Source organism: Schistocerca piceifrons, chromosome 3 (assembly GCF_021461385.2).
Source record: "Schistocerca piceifrons isolate TAMUIC-IGC-003096 chromosome 3, iqSchPice1.1, whole genome shotgun sequence".
Classification (NCBI taxonomy): domain Eukaryota; kingdom Metazoa; phylum Arthropoda; class Insecta; order Orthoptera; family Acrididae; genus Schistocerca; species Schistocerca piceifrons.
The window spans coordinates 855304003-855325716 of NC_060140.1; the positions used below are offsets into that span (position 1 = coordinate 855304003).

Here is a 21714-nt window from a genome sequence, read left to right on the forward strand (position 1 = left end):
AATCCTTTAAAATGAATGGGAATGACAGAAGAGAGAGATGACAATTCTCGATTTGCGTAAGGGACGGGTTCAGCTTATTTGCTACGAAACCATATTATAGTAGCACACAGGAATAATTTAAACTTTTATGATGACAATGAAAGAGCAGAACCTTACAACGCTCGACAGGTGGGATCCATCGTTCTGTACACCAAAAAGCATTTTGTGCTAAATTTGCATGCCTGGAGCACGTGAAGAAATTGGTGGTTTGAATAGTATAATTTCTTAAGTAGCACCATTTATTCCATTTTCAGTTGCAACAATTTTCAGTGGTAATGAATGAAGAAAAAAATGGCTCTGAAAACTAGGGGACTTAACTTCTGAGGTCATCAGTCTCCTAGAACTTAGAACTGCTTAAACCTAACTAACCTAAGGACATCACACACATCCATGCCCGAGGCAGGATTCGAACCTGCGACCGTAGCGGTCGCGCGGTCGAGACTGTAGCGTCCAGAACCGCTCGGCCACTCCGGCCGGCATTGAATGAAAAAAATGTGTGTGAAATCTTACGGGACTTAACTGCTAAGGTCATGAGTCCCTAAGCTTACACGCTACTTAACCTAAATTATCCTAAGGACAAACACACACACTCATGCCCGAGGGAGGACTCGAACCTCCGCCGGGACCAGTCGCACAGTCCATGACTGCAGCGCCTAAGACCGCTCGGCTAATCCCGCGTGGCATTGAATGAAGAGTGTGGAGACTTCATATACAGGGTGATTCACGAAGATATGCAAATATTTTAATATGTTGTTCTACAAGTAAAACTAAAGAAAAAAGTTCATACAAACATTGCTACGCAAATGTTTAGTTGCGGAGTTACGGCTAATAAAATATTTTGCCTGAAACTTAGCAACTTCCCTAATATGAAGCCATCCCAAAACTGTACGAGGATAAAGTAAAACACGATTTCTATTTATTTTGTTGCTCTTGGTCTTGTGAATCTAATAAAACACGTCCCATACGTATATCTGCAGTAGTTTTTCAGAATAGTTTTTGACAGGGCTCGGCTGAATATGCGCCGGGTTATCCGTTTATTAATACAGATAAATCGCCAATTTACGTCGCAGCTGGAGTTCGCAATCAAAAATAGATATAGTGATTAAAGTGTACGTGTATGTATAATTTTATTGCACGTGAAACCGTAAACTGTTTTAAGCATTTAACCTGTCGACTTGTCTCTTTCCCAGGTATTAGGTCTGCTGGTGGCATGTTTGTGCCACGACTTGGACCACAGAGGAACAAACAATGCATTTCAAACGAAGACTGAGTCACCTCTGGCAATTCTGTACAGTACGAGTACCATGGAGCACCACCATTTTGACCAGTGCGTCATGATTCTCAACAGCGAGGGCAACAACATATTTCAGGTAACAATATTTCAAAAAGAGCTGAAGCTCTTAATGACATTATAGACGTCTACTTTGACAACTGTTTTCGTGGCATGTGGATGTAACAATGCAGTGGAGAGGAAAATTAGCTGTGTGATGAGCATTATGATATTTTGCTGTAGAACAGAACATAAAATGGCGAAAGTAGAAGCAAAAAATAGAAGATATCGCATGGTACTAGACTTTGTAATTTTGTGAATATGTACAAAATGATTCACATTAATTAGTGACCACATCTTAAGAGGAATCACATTTCACCACATTACATGATGTGTGTCTCAATCCTCCAGATTTCTGATATTCTATCTCTGTCTTGACAGTCCTTGTCACCTGAGGACTATCGATACGTAATGAAGACAGTCGAAAATGCCATAATTTCGACTGACTTAGCAATGTACTTCAAAAAGAAGAACAGTTTCATGGAATTGGTTGAAAACGGAGAGTTTGACTGGCAAAGTGAAGGCAAAAAAGAATGTAAGTATTTGGTGACATTTTAATTACTAACTAAATTATAGCTCTCTTATGTCATAAATTTCAACAATGAACTTACAATTTCAAAACATATTACTCTCGTTTTTCTCAATTTCAAAATATATTTCTTTTAGAAAGTCTTCTTCTTAAGAGCGAACACGGCTAGTGCCATAACCCGATTTCCCAGGAACTCCGCTCAGTAAAAGAGGAGTCAAAATGAACGAACAAGTGTCTCTCGGCTTATCCGTAGATCCCCGTCCGTTTCTCAAAAAAACGTCAAAGTTTTCGAGCTGTTTTCGATGTACTTCATGCACCATTCACCGCGTGAGATCATAAGGCCAAATGGTAGTTCAATGGTTCGTGTTGCGGCTTCTAAATTTTGCGGCCCGTGTTTGAAATCCGATTACTGTTTTCATTTATTTAAATTTATTTTTAATGTTTTCATTTATCTACCCATGTCCGTAAAAGGTTACTACACGAATGCTTCTTACAAATTAGGGGATAAAATGGCTCTATATTAATTGCAAAATTATAATTGGTATCCAAAATAAGAGTCATACATTTACTGTATAATATTTCAGGGGTTACAGTTTTTTACATTCTTGTATTCTGATTTTTCAGTCTCATCTTAATTGCCATATTAATTCTTAGATTTTATTCATACTTCTATTCTTCAAGATGATTTGGTGCAGTCCCTATAGATATTCAGAATATCACGAGCATCGCACGAAGGCGGATTTGCCGCAGTGACATTTCTCCGTATGAATCCCACTCGGAAAACAAACGTCATTAATATCGGTGAAGATTTCGGGCGTTGGCACTAATTTCGTGGAAAACAATGCATTACAGATCGCTTTTCCGAAAACGGCGCTCGCAACTGATTATGAATCAAGATACACTACAGGAATTTCAGCGAAAACAATTTCAAACAATGTTCCCTTTTTTTAATTCATTCATCTCACAATTAGTAGACGAATAAGGACAACATGATATCAATATACAGTGAAACACATTCATGCATTAATCTTCTACAGACATGGGTATATAAATGAAAACGTGGTGCAAAATTATGAGGCGTGGACGCTAACCACGATGCCGCCATTTCGTCTGACACATGGCGCGGTAAAAGGCACATAGAGTTCGACGCAAATACATAGAAAACTTTGACCGGCGTTTTTTCAGCAACGGTCAGGTAGCTAGGGATAAGCAGAGACACGTGTTCTGTTATTTTGACCGCTCTTCCACTGAGCGAAGTTTCTGGGTAATCGGGTGAAGATTTGTCGCGTTCTGTTCGATAGTAGGAAAAACGGACAACGCGTGTTAGTAAAATCAACAAAGTAGGTGCCACCTTATACTTACTGTTGTCAGCTCTATGAGGATGACGGAATATACAATGTGAAACAATTCACCCAGTCTAGAAAACCAGATAAAAACAAGATATACGCAATAAAGGAGAGATCAAGTGGTTGATGCAGAGCAAAAACTAATTTCAACATGAGGCCTCTGTTGGTGTCAAATATTGCAACGTCACGTAGGAAGTAGTTCCTGAGACTAGTAATTATAAACTAATAACTATTTTTGGTTTAGCACTGCATTGTAGCGAAACATTTAGCATAATAATATAGAAATAGAAGGAAGTATAAGAATCTGAAATATGATGTTCCAGAAGATTGCTGAAAAGGAAGTGTGGAGGTAATATACGAAATCTAAAGGTTCTATAAGTAGTGGATGAGGGCACAAGCATACAGAAGACTCCTACCAGTAGAAAGGACAGGGAGTTGCTGTAAATAGGAAAGAAGCCGCTTGGCACATTTTGTACAATTCTTACTCATTTCTTCTAGAGACAGTGGCTATAACAAGGTTTAAAGCGTGAATGGTTTCGGTCACGTATTGACTATCCTCAGAAGACACGTCTGGGGCAAAATGTAGTGAAGAGAGTGTGCACGATATGTGTTGTCTTGACGAAGTTAATTAAATCACACAAAAACATGACTGTACATTTAAACAAAGAAACCAGTCATCAGTAATATTTGTTTTGTAAACAAAAATCGCCTTTTCTTGCTGCACTGTATTTTATTTGTCTCAGACGCGTTTCGCCTTTTCCACTTTAAGGCATCTTCAGTGGGATCTAGAATGATAGCGTATTGTTTTGATTTGTGTTAGTTGTAGATTATAAAACAGTTCACGTCTCTTTTTTTTTCAAATAAATTAGAGATTACTAGCAGTTCTTCATTTTTTCTTTTTTTTGTTGCTATCTGCATTTCATCTCATCTGGTCACATGCTGGAGTTCGCACTATAGCTTCATTTACGAGACATAAATGAAGTTCTAGTGCGACCGTGATAAACTTTGCTTAGCTTCGCGCGTTCTCTTTCGAACGGAGAGTGTAACAGCCCCTCTTCCTCAGCATTTTAGGACTCTCGTTATTAAACCATGGTGGGCTTTTTCCATCCTTTATGCGCTTACTAGGCACACAACTTTCAAGGCCACGATTTACAATCTGCGTATATTTTGTCCATAATTCCTCTACGTCCATCTTACTGGAACTAAGCTATGCCTCTTGTCAAAGCTGTAAAAACACTGTATATGCACTATGCTTCTGGCATGTTTGTGATGTAAAGTTTTACTGTAGGTGTGAGCCCGTTTGGTTTGTACTGCACTGCGCAACATGACGTATGACGTAATAAGGACACCGCGGAGCGATTTTAAAGCTTTGAAAAGGGACATTTACCTGCATTTATTCCATATACCTACCGCTACCAAATATCAGCCAGTCCGAAAATGCCAAAATAAACGTCGAAGGCATCACTGGGAAACAACAAAAAATTTTAACACTGTAACCAATACTGCCTGTTTCTTCATATCACACATACTGATCGCTGTACCAACCCCTTTATGAAACGAAAAAAGTTTTAACGGGGCGTAAACTGTAGCCTGAAAATCGGAAGCTGTCATCCAGAATGAATCTTTTACGCAGATGCAAATAAAAATTATAAATGCTCCATTTGCATATAATGTTCGAATACCCCTCAACCATTGTTTACGTCCCAATGGAAAGTCTGATAAGCCGGCCGCGGTGGCGGAGCGGCTCTAGGCGCTTCAGTCCGGAACCACACGGCTGCTACGGTCGCAGGTTCGAATCCTGCCTCGGGCATGGATGTGTGTCATGTCCTTAGGTTAGTTATTTAAGTAGTTCTAAGTCCAGGGGGCTACTGATCTCAGATGTTAAGTCCCATAGTGCTCAGAGCCATTTGAACCATTTGATACATGGTAGCAGATCATTTATACGCAAGAAGAAAATCCAAAGCCACTGCATGCGCCCAACGTTTTTCATTATGAATTTGTCAAGTATTTTCACAGGTATTAAAAAATCACAATCACTGATTTTCAGAACTACCTGTATGGCGTTCAGAATCTACAGTATGTGGGACTATCAGAAATTATTTTTATCTCTTTTAGTCCGACTTAAAAACGTGTAGTATAATAACTTATTTTTTTAGATAATTATCTAAACAGTAGTTACCTGCACTGTTTTCTGTCCACAGTGGACCCTTAGCTGCGATAGACACAGCAGATACACAGTTCTTAGACAGTGAATTGACATCACTTAGTTCCGGTAAAATGGACGTAGAGGAATTATGGGCAAAGTTTGAGCAGATTGTAAATCGTGGTCTGGACGAGTTATGTACCTAGTAAGTGGATAAAGGATGGAAAAGACCCACCATGGTCTAATAACGAGATCCAGAAAATGCTGAGGAAGCAGAGGCCGTTGCACTCTCGGTTCAAAAGACAACCCGCAAATGACGACAAGCAGCGGATGGTAGAGACTCGTGTATCTACAAAGAAATCTATGCGCGAAGCGTATAACAACTACCACCGTCATACCTTAGCAAAAGATCTGACAGAGAACGCGAGAAAATTCTGGTCCTACGTAAAATCCCTAAGTGGGTCTAAGGCTTCCATCCGCTCACTTGTTGACCAGTCTAGTGCGGCAGTAGAAGACACGTAAACGAAGGCCGAAGTTTCACATTTCAGGTTCAAGAAATCTTTCACGATGGATAATTATACAAACCTAACGTCATTTGACCATCGAATAGACTCCCGTATGGACGACATACTAATAAGCATCCATGGCGTGGAGCAACAACTGAAGGAGTTGAAACCAGATAAGTCACCAGCTCCGGATGGAATCCTAATTTCGTTTTTCAAAGAGTACTCTATAGCATCGGCTCCTTACTTAGCCTGCATTTATCGTGAGTCTCTAGCCCAAGCGCAAAGTTCCAAAAGACTGGAAAAAAGAGCAGGTCATTCTTGTGTATATGAAAGGCAAAACAACAGACCCGCAAAATTAACGGCCGATATTCCTAACATCGGTCTGCTGCAGGATCCTTGAATATATTCTCAGGTCAAATATCATATATGTTCTTGACACCGAGAAGCTTATATCTTCGAATCAGCATGGTTTTAGAAAGCTTCGTTCGTGCGATTTCCGGAAAGCATTTGACACTGCGACCGATTGCAGGCTATTAAAAATGGTACGATCATATGGAATAGTGGTTCGAAGACTTCTTATGCAATAGAATCCAGTATGTTGTCCTTGACGGCGAGTATTCATTAGAGACAATGGTACTATCAGAAGTCTCCAGGGAAGTGTGACAGGACCGGGGCTGTTCCTTATATACATAAATGATTTGATGGATAGGATGCGCAGCAGTCTGCAGTTGCTTGCTGCTGATGCTGTGGTTACGGTAAGGTGTCGAAGTTGAGTGACTGTATGACAGTACAAGATGACTTAGACAACATTCCTATTTGGTGTGTCGAATGGCAGATAGCTCTAAATGTAGATAAATGAAATTAATGAGGATGAGTAGGAAAAACAAACCCGTAATATTTGGGTACAACATTATTAGTGTCCTGCTTGACACAGTCATGTTGTTTAAATATCTAGTCGTAACGTTGCAGAGCGATATGAAATGGAACGAACACGTGAGGACTCCGGTAGGAAAGGCGAATGGTCGACTTAGGTATATTGGGAGAATTCTGGGAAAGTGTGCTTCATCTTTGAAGGAGGCCACAGATAGGTCGCTAGTACGTGAATTAATATTGCATTGTCACCAATTTCTGATCTACGTTTGAAACTACAAGTATCTAGCTCATTGCAAAGACAGTTTAAAATCACTTGAAAAAAATTGTACCAAACACACAATAAATCTATCTACTCACTTATGATGGTGCAAAGCACTCTCCGCCAATCACTTTAGTGTTGGTTATATGGTATACATGTAGGGTCTATAAGTATTCGTTTCACAAAAAAGTAATTAGAATATGTGTGTCATTCACACATGTACATCTGTTAAGCAAAGGGTATATCAACCATAGCCTCACAATACATTTATTGACTTCTAAAATACGTCAACAATCCGTTGCGAGTTAGAGAGCAACGGATATATTCGAAGATTGCTCGTTAAGTCTTAGAATACAAATCCAAAAGCCTCAGGTTCAAACCATAGTCGGTGCTAGGATTTTTCTGTGATTTTCTGTTTCTTTCACGCCTGGAAATAGTTTCTACAGAGTTAATTAGTTAGTTAGTCACAGATCATTTGAACGATTCTTTTATCGAAATGATGTGCAACTAGTCAGTTTATAGGATATGTATACACTATTAATGTTAACGTTATTAAGGAGATTACCATCTTATTCCTACTCATGCAAATAATTTTTTTGTTATTTATTTATAATATTTTTTCCACCATGGCTGGAAGTGCAAGTTGCACTGTGTGCTCCATGGCACACAGCTGCCAGTGCGTGTTGAGCCACTGTCGCTTCCCACCTTTCTGTGCCAGTAGTTTGATTTAGTTTGCACTGAACTGTGTGCAGTGTTTTTAAAGCTTTGGCAGCGACTTCTATCTGCTGAGATATTTTATGCACCCATCGCTACCAAATATCAACCAGTCTGAAGATGCCTACATAAAGGTGAAACGCGTCATTGGGGAATAATAAAAAATTTTAACACTCCATCCAAGACTGCTTGTTTATTCATATTATGCCACGTTGTTCAGGCTGTTCTTTGATGGATACCCAACCACTGTAACATTTTTATTGACCGCACGTAAAAAGAAAGTGCAAACTGTGAAAAGTGCTGCCAGCGAATCCAGTTACCTTTGCATTCTGATTCCTCTTCTACCACTCATCTTGGCTTAGGGCAAGATTAAGCTGTTTGGTTACACCACCTTGTCCTCAGTGTGCCAACTGATCTTCGCCCCAGAGGTTTCCTGTGTAAGGGTTTCCTGGGGATTTCATTTGAGTCTCTTCCCTCAGTTTTCGACATTAACGACCAGCCCTGGCTTCATGGGGGTGGCACGAAATATCCACAGTCAGACGACTTGTCAGGAGTAGCAGTAGTAAATTATACATACAAACCTTCATGGTGAGTCAGTCTGTCTCTTAGTGAAGACCGTATCAAAATTCCTACAGTAGTTCTTGAGATTAGCCTTCATACAACGACAGGAAAACGCAGTCAGGGACCTTAGTTTATAACACGTGTGGGTGTGTATATATAGATTCTGGTCAGACTTTGCTGTTTTCTGGAGTTGTGGCAGCTGTTTAGTTCAGTGCTTTCCCCGCCAGATACCACCTCTTCTGTAGCTGGCCAGTTTGTAGCTTCCATCATTGCTACGAGATGTCACTACAAAGTCCTGTTAAATATGGAACAGACAACAATACATGTAATACACATCAGTCATTTGTACATCTACAAATTATATTCACAAATCTTCCTTGTGAATCATTCTATCTATAAGGGAAACTATGTCATAATCCCAGCAATGATTCCTGAGATTAGCCCAAACATACAGACAGAAAAATTTAGTGCAGAACTACAAATCCCTCATCCGTCCAATCCTCTGTTATGCCAGCGTTGCCTGGATCTCTGCATCCACCCGCTTTTACAAGGCCCTCCAAGGCCCCACCTCCTCCTGTTCCTCCAACATCTTCGCATCCTTTACATAGTCTGCAGGCTTGATCCCCCCCTACCCTCTGGTTTCCTCCTTCCTCTCCACCCCCCGCCCATTGCCGCGCCTCTATCGCTGTATCCCTCTCTCTCTCCACCTCCACACCCTCCATCTCCTTCATCAGGGCAATTTCCAGCACCTCCCCCTCCCGAATGATGAATTTCTCCGTGACATCTACCCTTCCTTCCAACTATAACCTGGCCTTGTTCCCCCCCCCCCTCCCCAGGGCCCCCTTTTTCCTCTCCCTTCCTTCTACCAGAGCGGATTTTCCTCCTTCACCCCTGAGACCCTGCACCCCATCCTTGCCTCTTTCCTTCCCACAACTCTCCCTACCTGGCCCTCTTCGGCGCGCCCCCCGCCCATCCTCCCCTCTCTTCCCCTCCCTCCCTCCCTTCTTCTGGTCTCCCTCATCTCCTTGCACCTGGCAGATCCTCCGTTTTGATAATTGTCAGTGTGTCACGTCAGTATTGTGTTTAGTGCTGTTTCTCCTGTGTGTCAAGAGGTTTGATTTTAATTGTGTGCTGGCCTTGTACTTAGTGTCACTGTCAGTGTTTCTTATGTGCTATACGATCCGTCAATACTTTCATGCTTCGGTCATACTGTGTCTTGTGTTCTTTTAATTGTCCCAGTGTGTGGTTTTTTGTGTGCACTACTTTTTTACGGCTTTTATCTCCATTTTGAGTCGCCCCTTTTTTTGTCTATTGCCTTCCATGATGTTCCCCCTTTTTTATATCTATGTTCACCCTGTTTTCTCCTTTGTGTATTTTTAAATGTCTTCTATTGTTTGTTCTATGTCTTTCGGCTGAAGAGCAGCGCATATGCTGCTGCCAGCCCGCCCCGATAGGGAATTGAAATACAATAAAGGAAAAAAAAATTGTGTGGAACTTTAAATTAGTAATATGTATGGACTGGTTTACTGCCCGCTGCTTCACTCGAATGACTGTATGGTTTGCACGTATCTTTTTTGTTTGCCTTTAATTGAATTTTTATGTCGTTCAAAAACTGCAACACTTTCTAAACTTTTCATGTTAATTAAGGCCATAGAATCATGGGCTTTTCCGCTAACACGTATTTCTTTATATCTAACCGAGAAGTGATATACCAATTTTCATAGATATAGTTATGAAAAATTTTGAACACAACAGACAATTTTCTTAAAAATTCTCATCCCCTATTTTACCCCCTTAGGGACTGAATCTTCAAAAACAGTGAAATAAGTATTTCATTATTTCTGAAACAGAAGTTAAGTACAAATGTTCATAAATTTAGTAATGATTTGGTAATGAAATAATTTCATAAAACTTATCGTTTCTCACTTCACTCCATTAAGACTGAATTTCCAAATAACACTTAAACACGTATTTTTTATTTCTCACCGAAAATCAATACCAGTTTTCATAGATGTAGCTTTAAAAATGCTGCAGTAGTTCTTTAACAATGATTCATTTTCAAGAAAGATTTCACCCACAATTTAACCCCCTTAACGACTGCATTTCCAAAAATACTGAAACATATATTTTTTTATTTCTGACTGAGAAATCAAATGCCAATTTTCGTAGTTCTAGCACCAAAATTGCCTTAATAGTGACATACTTTCAAAAAGCTTTTCATCCCCTAATTCACCCGTTTACGAGTAGGAACTCGAGTAATCCTTTTTTAAAAGATGCCTACAGAATAAGAGCCACACCCTCTCCAACTTTCAAGTTTCTATCCTTAGCTGTTAGGGCTGGACGATGATTAGTCTTGGGCGGTGCGATTACGAGTCAGTGAATTATTCTGGTCCTATTTCAGTTCTTTAAGATATGAATTTGCAAAAACAGCAAAACACGTATTTTCTAATTTGCAACTGAGAAGCCAAAGAACCAATTTTCGCAGCTTTAACTTTAAAAATGACTTCATAATGAAATGTTTTCATTAAAACGTTTCAGCTACTTAGAGGTTTAATTTCCAAAAACAGTGATATGTATATTTTTTACTTCTAATAGAAGAGGCAAACACAAAAATATCATAGTTTCAGCTTCAAAAACGCTTGCATTTGAAATATTTCTATAAAAACTTTCATCCCCTGTTTCACCCCCACAGGTTTCGATTTCCAAAAACAGGGAAGCACGTATTTTTTATTTTTATCTGAGAAGACGAATTCGAATTTTCATAGATTTAGCTTTAAAAATACTTTCATAATGAAATATGTATTTCTTTACAGGTTGAATTTCCGAATACACTGAAACACATATTTTTCTTACTTATAACCAAGAAATCAGATACTAGGTTTCATAGATGTAGCTTTAAAACTGCTTTGGTAGTTCTTTAATAATGATTTATTTTTTGAGAAATAACTTACGCCCACTATTTCACCCCCATAGGGATTAAATTTCCAAAAATGCTGAAACACATATATCATTATTTCTAACAGACAATCCGAATACCTATTCTTGTGCATCTACCATCAAAACTGCCCTAATAGTGACTTTTTTTTTAACTTTTCACCTCCTATTGCATCCCATTAGAGGTAGAACTTCGGAAATTCTGTTCTTAAACGACGCCTACAATACGAGATTAATCTCAAATTTCTGTCCTAACTGGTTGTCAGATGGACAAAGATCAGTCGGTCAGTCAGGACATGACCTCATATATTCTGATAGGTGGCTTTTTATTTTGAATATCCTCGTTTCCTTCGCAGTTTGTTATGGCCAAAATATTGGTAAAGAAAACTTGATCCAATGATTTATAATCGATCCATATTTTTTTGTCACTGGTTCCCTTCCTAGCAAAGCCATTACCTTAGTTTAAGCTGATGAAATCGTAAAGTCGTATGCAGAGTTTAAGAGGAGTAGCTTGTGTATTGCCCTCTGTGGTTTATCTTCACCACCGTGAACCATTATTTAATAGTCTGCAGTAAGTAAGGCACTTGTGTACCGTGGGCTTGCTCACTTGATTCCCAAAGCAGCATCGTATATAAGGTTCACCCTTTGCTAACCACTGACCTTAAAGCTAAGCATGTGTTGTTCTTTAACCAAGCTGGCAAGTAAACTGATTGGCCCAAACGACGCATGCGCAGTGCTGTGCGGCATGATGATGACGGCGTGCGACGTCAGCGCCATCGCCAAGCCGTGGGAGGTGCAGCACAAGGTCGCCAAGATGGTGGCCGACGAGTTCTTCGACCAGGGCGACCTCGAGAAGCTGCAGCTCAACCAGCAGCCAATCGTGAGTAGCGACACATCGAGCGCCCCTGCACCCTCCATACTCCTATGTCACAAAACAAACATACTGTGTGTTATTATGTTCAATAATGTTTATGCATGACATATGAATAATTTTTCTTATACATAGTAGAGGGCACAGCTCCATTAAACAAATATTGTCAATAATACAATTCCAAGTCTAGAGACAATTACAATACCAGTAGTAAAAGACTAATAATAACACACACATCAAAAAAGTTTTGCATCACCTGAGTTCCCAGAACTCCTGAAGATAGACGTTGACTGTGAATATTATATCACAGTCATAGTCTCTCTGACTGTTCAGAGCCGTCACTAAACCCACCCAAAGATGTAAACAACCATACATGAGCAGCGCCTATTAGATGGAGGCAGTCCGACAGCCGATCAGCTCCAGTCATTCCATCACGAAGTAGGTACACGGCTCGTGTTGTCTGTATTTCAACCATGCCTAGATGGTCAATACCGTGGTTAAATCACATCCACATTGTTACTTTTTGCCAGGAATGGCTCTCAACAAGGGAAGTGTCCAAGCATCTAGGAGTGAAACAAAGTGATGTTGTTTGGACATGGAGAAGATACAGAGAGACAGGAAGTGACGATGACATGCCTCACTGACATGCCTACGGATTACGGCTCGGAGGAACACTGACGGCAACGCCATCATGTTGAATAAGGCTTTTCGTGCAGCCACAGGACGTCGTGTTATGACTCAAACTATGCGCAACACGCTGCATGATGCACAACCTCACTCCTGACATCTATGGTGAGGTCCATCTTTGCAACCACGACACCATGCAGCATGGTACAGATGAGCCCAACAACATGCCGAATGGACCGCTTGTTGTGTTGGCTGAAGAGCCAACACCGTTTTATTAGGGGAGGCCGAAATGCACGCGTTTTAGCTCACGCAAGCTGGCGTGAGGAGGGAAGAACTATACTGACGTGAGGTCTGGAACATGACAAGGAATTAGAATTCAGAAATCGGACGTAAATAGTTTGATACGTAACTTTAATCCATTAATGATGAAAGTCGCTCTTGACGGTACATGATTCACAATATTGTCTGTTCAGAATTCATTCATATTAACTGAATATGGCGCCTTGCTAGGTCGTAGCAAATGACGTAGCTGAAGGCTATGCTAAACTGTCGTCTCTGCAAATGAGAGAGTATGTAGCCAGTGAACCATTGCTAGCAAAGTCGGCTGTACAACTGGGCGAGTGCTAGGGAGTCTCTCTAGACTAGACCTGCCGTGTGGCGGCGCTCGGTCTGCAATCACTGATAGTGGCGACACGCGGGTCCGACATATACTAACGGACCGCGGCCGATTTAAAGGCTACCACCTAGAAAGTGTGGTGTCTGGCAGTGACACCACACCGCTTATGATTGGCATCACGTTCTCTTCACCGATGAGTGTGACAATCGTCAGAGATGTGTTAGGAGGCAACCCAGTCAGGCTGAACGCCTTAGACACACTGTCCAGTGAGTGTCTAACATTCTGCGTGGTGTCTGTTGTTCTATGTCGTGTCTCCCTACCACTTTCGCGCAACGACGCTCTGAGCGTGTTTTTTTGGGGGAATTGACTAGTTTGAACCTGGGACCTGTTGCTGGTAAGGAGACGCCAGACCACACATGACATGTAGAGTTCAGTGAGACTAGCGATGATATAACCAAATACTTAATGATTTCAGCGTCAGCTCCACTACACTCCCTGTAAAAGAATCTTAATACTAACTAAATTTAGTGGAAGAGGTTCAAGGTTTTCCTATTTTCAGTTAGCTGGTAAAATAACGTCGAAAAAGCAGTTAAGTTTACAATTGGAAATTTTATTCTACTCACAAAACATTGTTTATAAATTTGCACTATTGATAGAAGGAAATTTTTTCATATAGGATGATAAAAACCAACTGCGTTCAACAAAAATGTGAATGAATATTCCCTGAATGGGTTTCCAAGTTCTACAATGGATCGAAGGATGACCTATGTCATATCACATCTATAATCTAGGTTTTAATTAAGTTTCACAAAAGAGAAAACTATCAAAATGGTCTACAGTGACCCTCAATTATCTTTAATTACTTATCTAACTTGTCGTAAATTACAGTGGCTGATGTGGCTTCTCAATAATTATGTAACAGAAAAATCATAGCGTTTCAGAAATTAACTTACGTAACAAATGTAAATACCATGAGCTTTAATTGACGATCGACACTAGTATTACGCAAAACGGGGGTGTAACAGATGAGACTTCTGCAGTTCTGAGTGAAGCTTTATGCGCTGTTATGCGGCATCGCGTGCGTTCATTACCTAGTCGTTGGTTAGGCAGTGTCAGGGGGCGTCGGTCGGCACAGCTCCACGCACCTCGCCGACTCGGAAGCAACTCTCTCCTAACTTCTCCTTACTACAATTTACCGAATTTGGTTTAAAAAAAACTATCTGGCTGTTTTTTCATCTGACCAATCAGGGTCTCAATGTTAACCTTAAGCTCCGCCTACAAAAATTCTGTCCATCCAACGAGAAATGTTATACTTTTCATGGTGGGGCAATGTTTTTAAAGTTTGCAACGTAACAGAGACGCGAAAAAGTCTCACGCTAAAACTTGCGGCTGGTGTGGCCCTTTTAGTGTTATCGTAAGATCTATACTGTTCTTCTAGAGGGCTCTAGCTTTTAACATGGGCTGGGGGGTGGTCCTGGCGGTTAGCTGGAGACGTGGGTGTCCGTCCCTTATCGTAGGGACTTCTAGCTTAACACGGTTCTGCTCTCGGCTTCTGTTCTCGTTTCTCCCCTCGGAACTGCGTCTGTTTAACGGTGGGAAGGTATGACATACATTTAGGCATTCTGTGGTATTCCATTTGCTCACTCGTTATTCGTATTACTTTGGTTAATTTAATGTCACGATTTATTCGGAGCTATGTGACATACTACTGGATTTGCTTATCATGACAGGGTTTTCATGGAAGGTGTTGGATTTGCCTGACACCTTATAAGTGCAGCATGGTGGAGGTTCCTTGCTGTTTTGGATTGGCATTATATGTGGCCGACATTCGCCGCTGGTGATCATGGAAGGTGCCATAACGACTGTACGATACGTGAATGCCATCCTCCGACCAATAGTGCAACCATATCGGCAGCAAGGCATTCGCCTTTATGGACGACAATTCGCGCCCCCATCGTGCACATCTTGTGAATTACTTCCTTCGGGATAACGACATCGCTCGACTAGAGTGGCCAGCATGTTCTCGAGACATGAGCCGCCCGCTGTGGCCGAGTGGTTCTAGGCGCTTCAGTCTGGAACCGCGCTGCTGCTGCGGTTGCAGTTTCGAATCCTGCTTCGGGCATGGATGTGTGTGATGTCCTTAGGTTAGTTGGGTTTAAGTATTTCTAAGTCTAGGGGACTGATGACCTCAGATATTAAGTCCCATAGTGCTTAGAGCCATTTGAACCATCTCCAGACATGAACCCTATCGAACATGCCTGAGATTGATTGAAAAGGGCTGTTTATGGACGACATGACTGACCAACCACTCTGAGGGATCCACGCCAAATCGCCATGGATAGTATGACACGACGAATACAGGCATGCATCAATGCAAGAGGACGTGCTACTTGGTATTAGAGGTACTGGTGTGTACAGAAATCTGGACCACTACCTCTGAAGGTATCGCTATATGGTGGTACAACATGCAGTCTGCGGTTTTCATGAGCAATAAAAATTCTGTGTACAGGTTTTTGAACTCGCGGAACTGAGCTGATGCAAAACGTTTTTTGATGTGTTTGGTTTACAGGGACCATGCGAACGCAAACAACGTATTTACAACAGACTACCACCCTACAGACGGAGTATAGGACAGCTAACCATTTTTAAAGTAAACTGAAAAGTTAGCTTCTCTCCAGACATGCTATATTGTGTAAGAATAGTTCCAGACAAATTCTAAGTATAAAGTAAATTTAAAAATGTAAATTCTACATAATGTAATTTGTTTGCATCCTAAGTATAACCTTGTCAGAGTTGTAGCCACAACAAATGGTTTTACACCCTCGAGCTTTCCACCGAGTGCTCTATGGCCATTGTCAAGTGCTGACTCACTGCCACATCGTTGCAGCACTTAATGTTCAGCTCTGTCACCGGTTGAGACAACAGCTGTGCTGAATCCATCGCCATGTAAGAGAGTGTTTCCATCCCGGGTCTCCTTTACTCTTGTGATCGCCAGGTTCTGTGCACCTGCAAACTTTATTCTTCATTCTGAATATTTTGACCTCTATACTTTCAGTAATCTCACTACTCCACACTAACCTAGAATCATTTGCACTCGTAAATATGGAGACGTTCCTGAGTGCAACTTTATGCCCCATTTCCAAACAATATCCAGCTGCTTGCGCTTTTTCTGGATAGGACTGTCGCACACACCATTCGTGTTCAATCCACCACTCACCTATTGGGCCCACAGTCTACCCAGTGTAGTACTGTCCACGCTCACGCAGTGCTTTGCAAATGCCAGGAGCGACAGGCATCATGAGTTCAAGTTACGGCTATTCAACAGCTGGGTGATCTTCCCTGTCACTGAACCACAGAATGACAAGAACCCAAGCTTAGGCCTCCGCTTGTCGGAGCTTTTCTGCTCGCAAAAGCCTTCTGAACTACTTATGATGTTTACTTTTTGTTGTATCCTTCCTCACGAACGACTCTCCCTAACCGATCCAATTCTTAAGGTAAATTTCTACCTCAGTGAAACGAGGTCCTTACAAAGAGCGATTTTGAACTGTTTTCTGATGCCTGGAAGCGTGCAGACACTGGTGCGCGTGTGTTGGTTTTCAGTGTACACTGCGCCTGAGACACACATTGGGTTTTTAGCAGACGAGGACCTCAAGAAAGCAGAGCATCATCCTTTCCAACCTGCATCGTGAATTTGATGTCGTCATCGATGCTACTGCAGTGTTCCAAGAAGTCTCACAGTTTTGAACGCCAGTGTGGCCAGTCATTTAATGGGTCGACGACACAGCAGTAACTCCGCTTTGCAGGAGACGTGTTATGAGTGATATGCTTAAAGTTGCCTTTATTTCTACTTTCACAGTCCTGTAATTACTTTGACAACTATACACAATCTATTTGCATTTTAAGATGTATACGTACAATGTACAACAGTCATTCGTCACAAGGATAAAAAATAAATATATCCTACACTGCAACGTATCCTTCCGGTACTAGTGGTGGTAAAACTCTACCTAAGTAGGAAGATTACCATCGCTTTGTCATGTCCTACATCTCCTGCAAGCTACCGTCTGTAGTAAATGGTTTCTTAAATTCGTGTGGTCCACGAAATTATTGGCCCCTGCGAGTTATTGCCGGGCAATCTGACCTGTCTTGCACACTATCTTTGCTAAACTTGTTCACGTTTAAGGGGTTGGTACAAACCTACCACAGAACGACTCTACAGATGCAATGCTACGACCTCTGACCAGAGCTTTCTGCTACGTCACATGCTATCTCATTCATACAGTCCAAGGTTGCATACAGGAAAGGATACTAGGAAACTTGGCATACATGAAATAAAATGAATAAATAAACACCACTTGGTCCATTCTCTTCTGTTTGTTATACACGGAATTCACTTCTGCAGATCAAAACACTCTGGCTCTAGTTCTCCTGTACCGGAATTTATTGGAAAAAATATGGAACGGGACTACAAGTTCCGTTTCAACACTAACGGAAAAAAATCGCAATATCAAGAAGTTGTGCCCCATAAACTAAAGTTGGTAGGCGTGTTTCTCCATCTGAAAAATGGCGTCACTAAGAGGATTCAAATCATGTTAGCTTTAAATACCCTCTGTACTGGTCGTGAGCGTTAGTTTCCTTTGAGATTCGAAGTGGTGAGTTGATGTTAGTCAAGAATGCCTTTAAGGCGACAAAGACGCCATCATCAACACCTCACTGAATTTGAACGGGTTCCTGTAATAGTGCTACGAGAAGCTGCATGTTTCTCCTGATATATTGCAGGAAGACTAGGCAGGAGTGTTGCGACAGTACACGATTGCTGGCAGCAGTGGTGACGAGAATGTACGGTTGCAAAAAGATCGGACTCCTTACCGAGAGGGAAGATCATCGTGTTCGGCATAGGACTCTACCGCATCGCACTGCACCTACAGCAGCAATTTGATCAGCAGGTGGCACTGCTACTAATCGGTTACTTCAAAGACAGTTCCGATCCAGACACCCTATAGCGTGCAGTTCACTGACCCCAAACCACCGCCATTTGTGACTTCAGTGTTGTCAAGCGAGAGCTCATTTGAGGGCACGGTGGAGGTCTCTTGTGTTTTCTGATGTGAGCTGGTTCTGCCTCGGTGATAGTGATGGCTGTGTCTTGGTTAGTAGGAGGACACTTGAAGGCCTGCCCCCAATCTGCCTGCGTGGTAGACACCCTGGACCTGCAACTGGAATTAGGGTCTGGGGTGCTATTTCGTGTCACAGCGGGAACACTCTCGTGGTTATCCCACGCACCCTGACTGCAAATTTGTACGTCAATCTGGTGATTCGACCTGTTGTTCTGCCATTCAAGAGCAGCATTCCAGATTGTGTTTTCCAACAGGATAACGCTCGCCCACAACCACTACTGTAACCCAACATGCTCCGCAGAGCGTCGACATGTCGCCTTGGTCTGCTCGATTACCAGTTCCGTCTCCAATCCAGCACATATGGGACATCATCGGACGACAACCCCAGCCTTATTCAAAACCAGCATTAATTATCCCGCTATTGACCGACCAAGTGCAACTGGCACGAAACTTCATCTAACAAGCTGACATCCGGCACTTGTACAACACAATTTACGCACGTTTGCATGCTTGCACTCAACATTTTGGCGGTTACATAGGTTATTAATCTACCAGCATTTCACATTTGCAATGGCTTATCTCGTACTTACTTTAACCTTCGATCTTGCAATGTTAATCACTTAGATATGTTACGCAGACTAATGTATTCCCGAAATTTATTTACTATATATTAATTAATTTTTGGTGTTGCGATTTTTTCCGGTAGTGTACTTTCATGCAAGAGGGAATTGAATTTTTTCCCATGGTTGTTACTGCTTGCGAAGCAATTATACTTTGAAAACATTTTATATTCTCTTCCTGCAAACCGTTTATGATTTTACCAAACATTATCCCAGTCATAATCTATATAGGTCTGTCTGAGGGGCATCATTGGATGGTATACACCTCGAATGAACACGCGCCTGCTCTGGTTGTTCTCATGGATTGTAATACATGTATTCCAGTATATTTCCTGCCTTTTACTTAGCAACTCTGTCGCGTTTCGTCAGTTGCATCCTAATCAATTTACATATCAGTGCAATGGCGAGGTCTTCCAAAGTCGTTTCATTTTGTAACTGTATAAGACGGTTCATTAAGTAGATGGGCTTTAGATAGTGTGATGCTGTTGTAGCAACAGTGTTTCCCCAGGACAACAAGTTTATGTCGAGAGCTAGCAAAGCTCCTATATTTTGGCTGAAGTATTTGGTCAGCTTACTGGACTCGAGTTCGGGATGACGGCGGTTGAATTCTGTATCCAGCCAAACTGATTTAGGTTTTCCGTGATTTATCCAGGAAAACGCTAGGATGGTTCCTTTGAAAGGCCTCTGTTTATTTCCTTCCATATCCTTGAAACAATCCACATCTACATCTACACAGATACTCCGCAAGCCACCGTACGGTGCGCGGCGGAGGGTGCTCCGCCTCTAATGACCCCGACGTCCACGGGACGTTGAAAACTAATTTTCCTTCCTTCCTTGCCTCTTGTATTTTAATGCACTGAGTGAGTAGCCGTTACGAAGTAGATGAAATGAAAACTTATACCGCTAAACGACACAGTCGCACTGTAGTTCCGATCCACCATCAAACACATTGTCCAATTTTGCCTAAATTAATAAATATTAAGTAAAGTAGTAACAGATGGAAAAGACACGATAGTGCCCGCCATATTTCTACGCTCGGAACTCCTATATCCTGTCTCATTTCGCTGATGAAGTAGTGGACGTGTTCTCAGTTGCTGATGGTTTACGTTGCATCGGACAGTGCGCAGATAAAGCACATTCAGCGCACTCAGTGAGAGGAACATACTATAAAATGCACATAGTAAAATGTCAGCCCCTCATAAACTTTTTAATAGATTCAAATAGGTGATATTAGTGATGAATGTCAACAAATATTTAAATAAATGGTTGCAGAACAGTCGCTTTCATTATACTGTTTCATTAGTTCTCACTAATTCCACGCATATTACTGCATTCAGTAAAACAATCTGTAGCAGTCCAGTTCTCATAATTGACCTCCAACAGGCATACTCCGAAGACATTCAGTTATCACCATAAAATAACCTGTAACCGGATCAGTGTGCCAGCTCGCCACTACTTCACTGACCAGATTTCTGCATGTTTCCTTTTCAGTTACATTATTGTGTTCTCAAAGTCATTGACTAAACAAACACTGCGAGAAGTACTGCCGTCCTCAAGCACATATGAATTTAAGAGCAACATTTGGACAACGCTCCAGAGAGCGAGCCAAAGAACTTTCAAACAAAACTTAATAACGCCTTATGCATCCCTAAAAAATCTATGTTTAATAAGAGCAACACATTTCATTGTCACAACTCAGATGTAAATATTTTTTTGGTCATCTAGAAAATTATGATGTTTTTTAAATCGTCGAAAACTTCTACCCAATGGTTTTTTTATCAATGAGTTCGCAAAATAGAAGATAATAAAAGTAAACACTAAACCACCAATGCCACTCTCTATAAATTTATATATTCAGCAATGTTGCGCCACAACCCAGTTCCGCAAAGCAGTGGACTCCTGTGACTGTCACAGGAACAAGAGACCGCTGGAACTATGACGCAGGAAACATCAGTAGCAGGTGGTTGTTGCACAGGAAGATGCGTTCAGCACGCTGACACTGTAGGAGTCACCGCCTGGGGCATCTGAAAGGACAAATTGTGACACCATTACAGCACCACCAGAACTGTGAAGTTACTGACACAATGGGAGAAACAGGAGCAATGATGTCATGGTTGTTCAATGGCTGGGCCACATGCCTCGACTTAAGAGTACATAAACGCTACCTTTTCAGAAACTTAAGCTGACCAGGCTTGCATATATACCACCAAATTTAGACACTCAGTTGCGGTAGTCGCCAGCTGCTGGAAAGCGGGGGTGGGGGGAGGGGAGGGGGGAGCTGGAGCCCAGTCTACAAGCCCAGATGAGTCAGCAAGCCGTCTGTACCAGACTCTGCCTTCACCAGCTGCAGGCCGCCGCCTGTGCTGAGTTCGAATGCTGCCGACTTAGTGCCATATGGTGGGCCGTTGCCACCTGCTGTTGCCCACCTGCCCTGGAGCACTGTGGTCCGAGCGTCTCCATCTAGCTGCCCAGCGGCCATCGCTCTGTGTAGGAAGACACTGCATTGTTCACCATTGCCCTATTTCAGGTACACATGACTACTGTAAGTTGCCTTCATCCATGCTGTGACACTGGTTTCGTCCCGTCTGCCCCATCTCAATTCATGCTGATCAGCAGGAAAGAGCTAGTTTCT

The 21714-nt window shown here is 41.8% G+C and overlaps 1 protein-coding gene across 1 annotated transcript in view; it reads left to right on the forward strand.

Moving 5' to 3' along the window:
- Positions 1-21714, forward strand: part of LOC124789122 (cGMP-specific 3',5'-cyclic phosphodiesterase) — a gene marked incomplete at its 3' end in the record, with an annotated part of 552400 nt that overhangs the window by 497457 nt on the left and 33229 nt on the right. The window contains exons 16-18 of the mRNA XM_047256412.1: positions 1230-1409; positions 1751-1904; positions 11969-12114. Coding sequence (XP_047112368.1) covers positions 1230-1409; positions 1751-1904; positions 11969-12114 — 480 coding nt within the window. The remainder of the gene's footprint in view (positions 1-1229; positions 1410-1750; positions 1905-11968; positions 12115-21714) is intronic.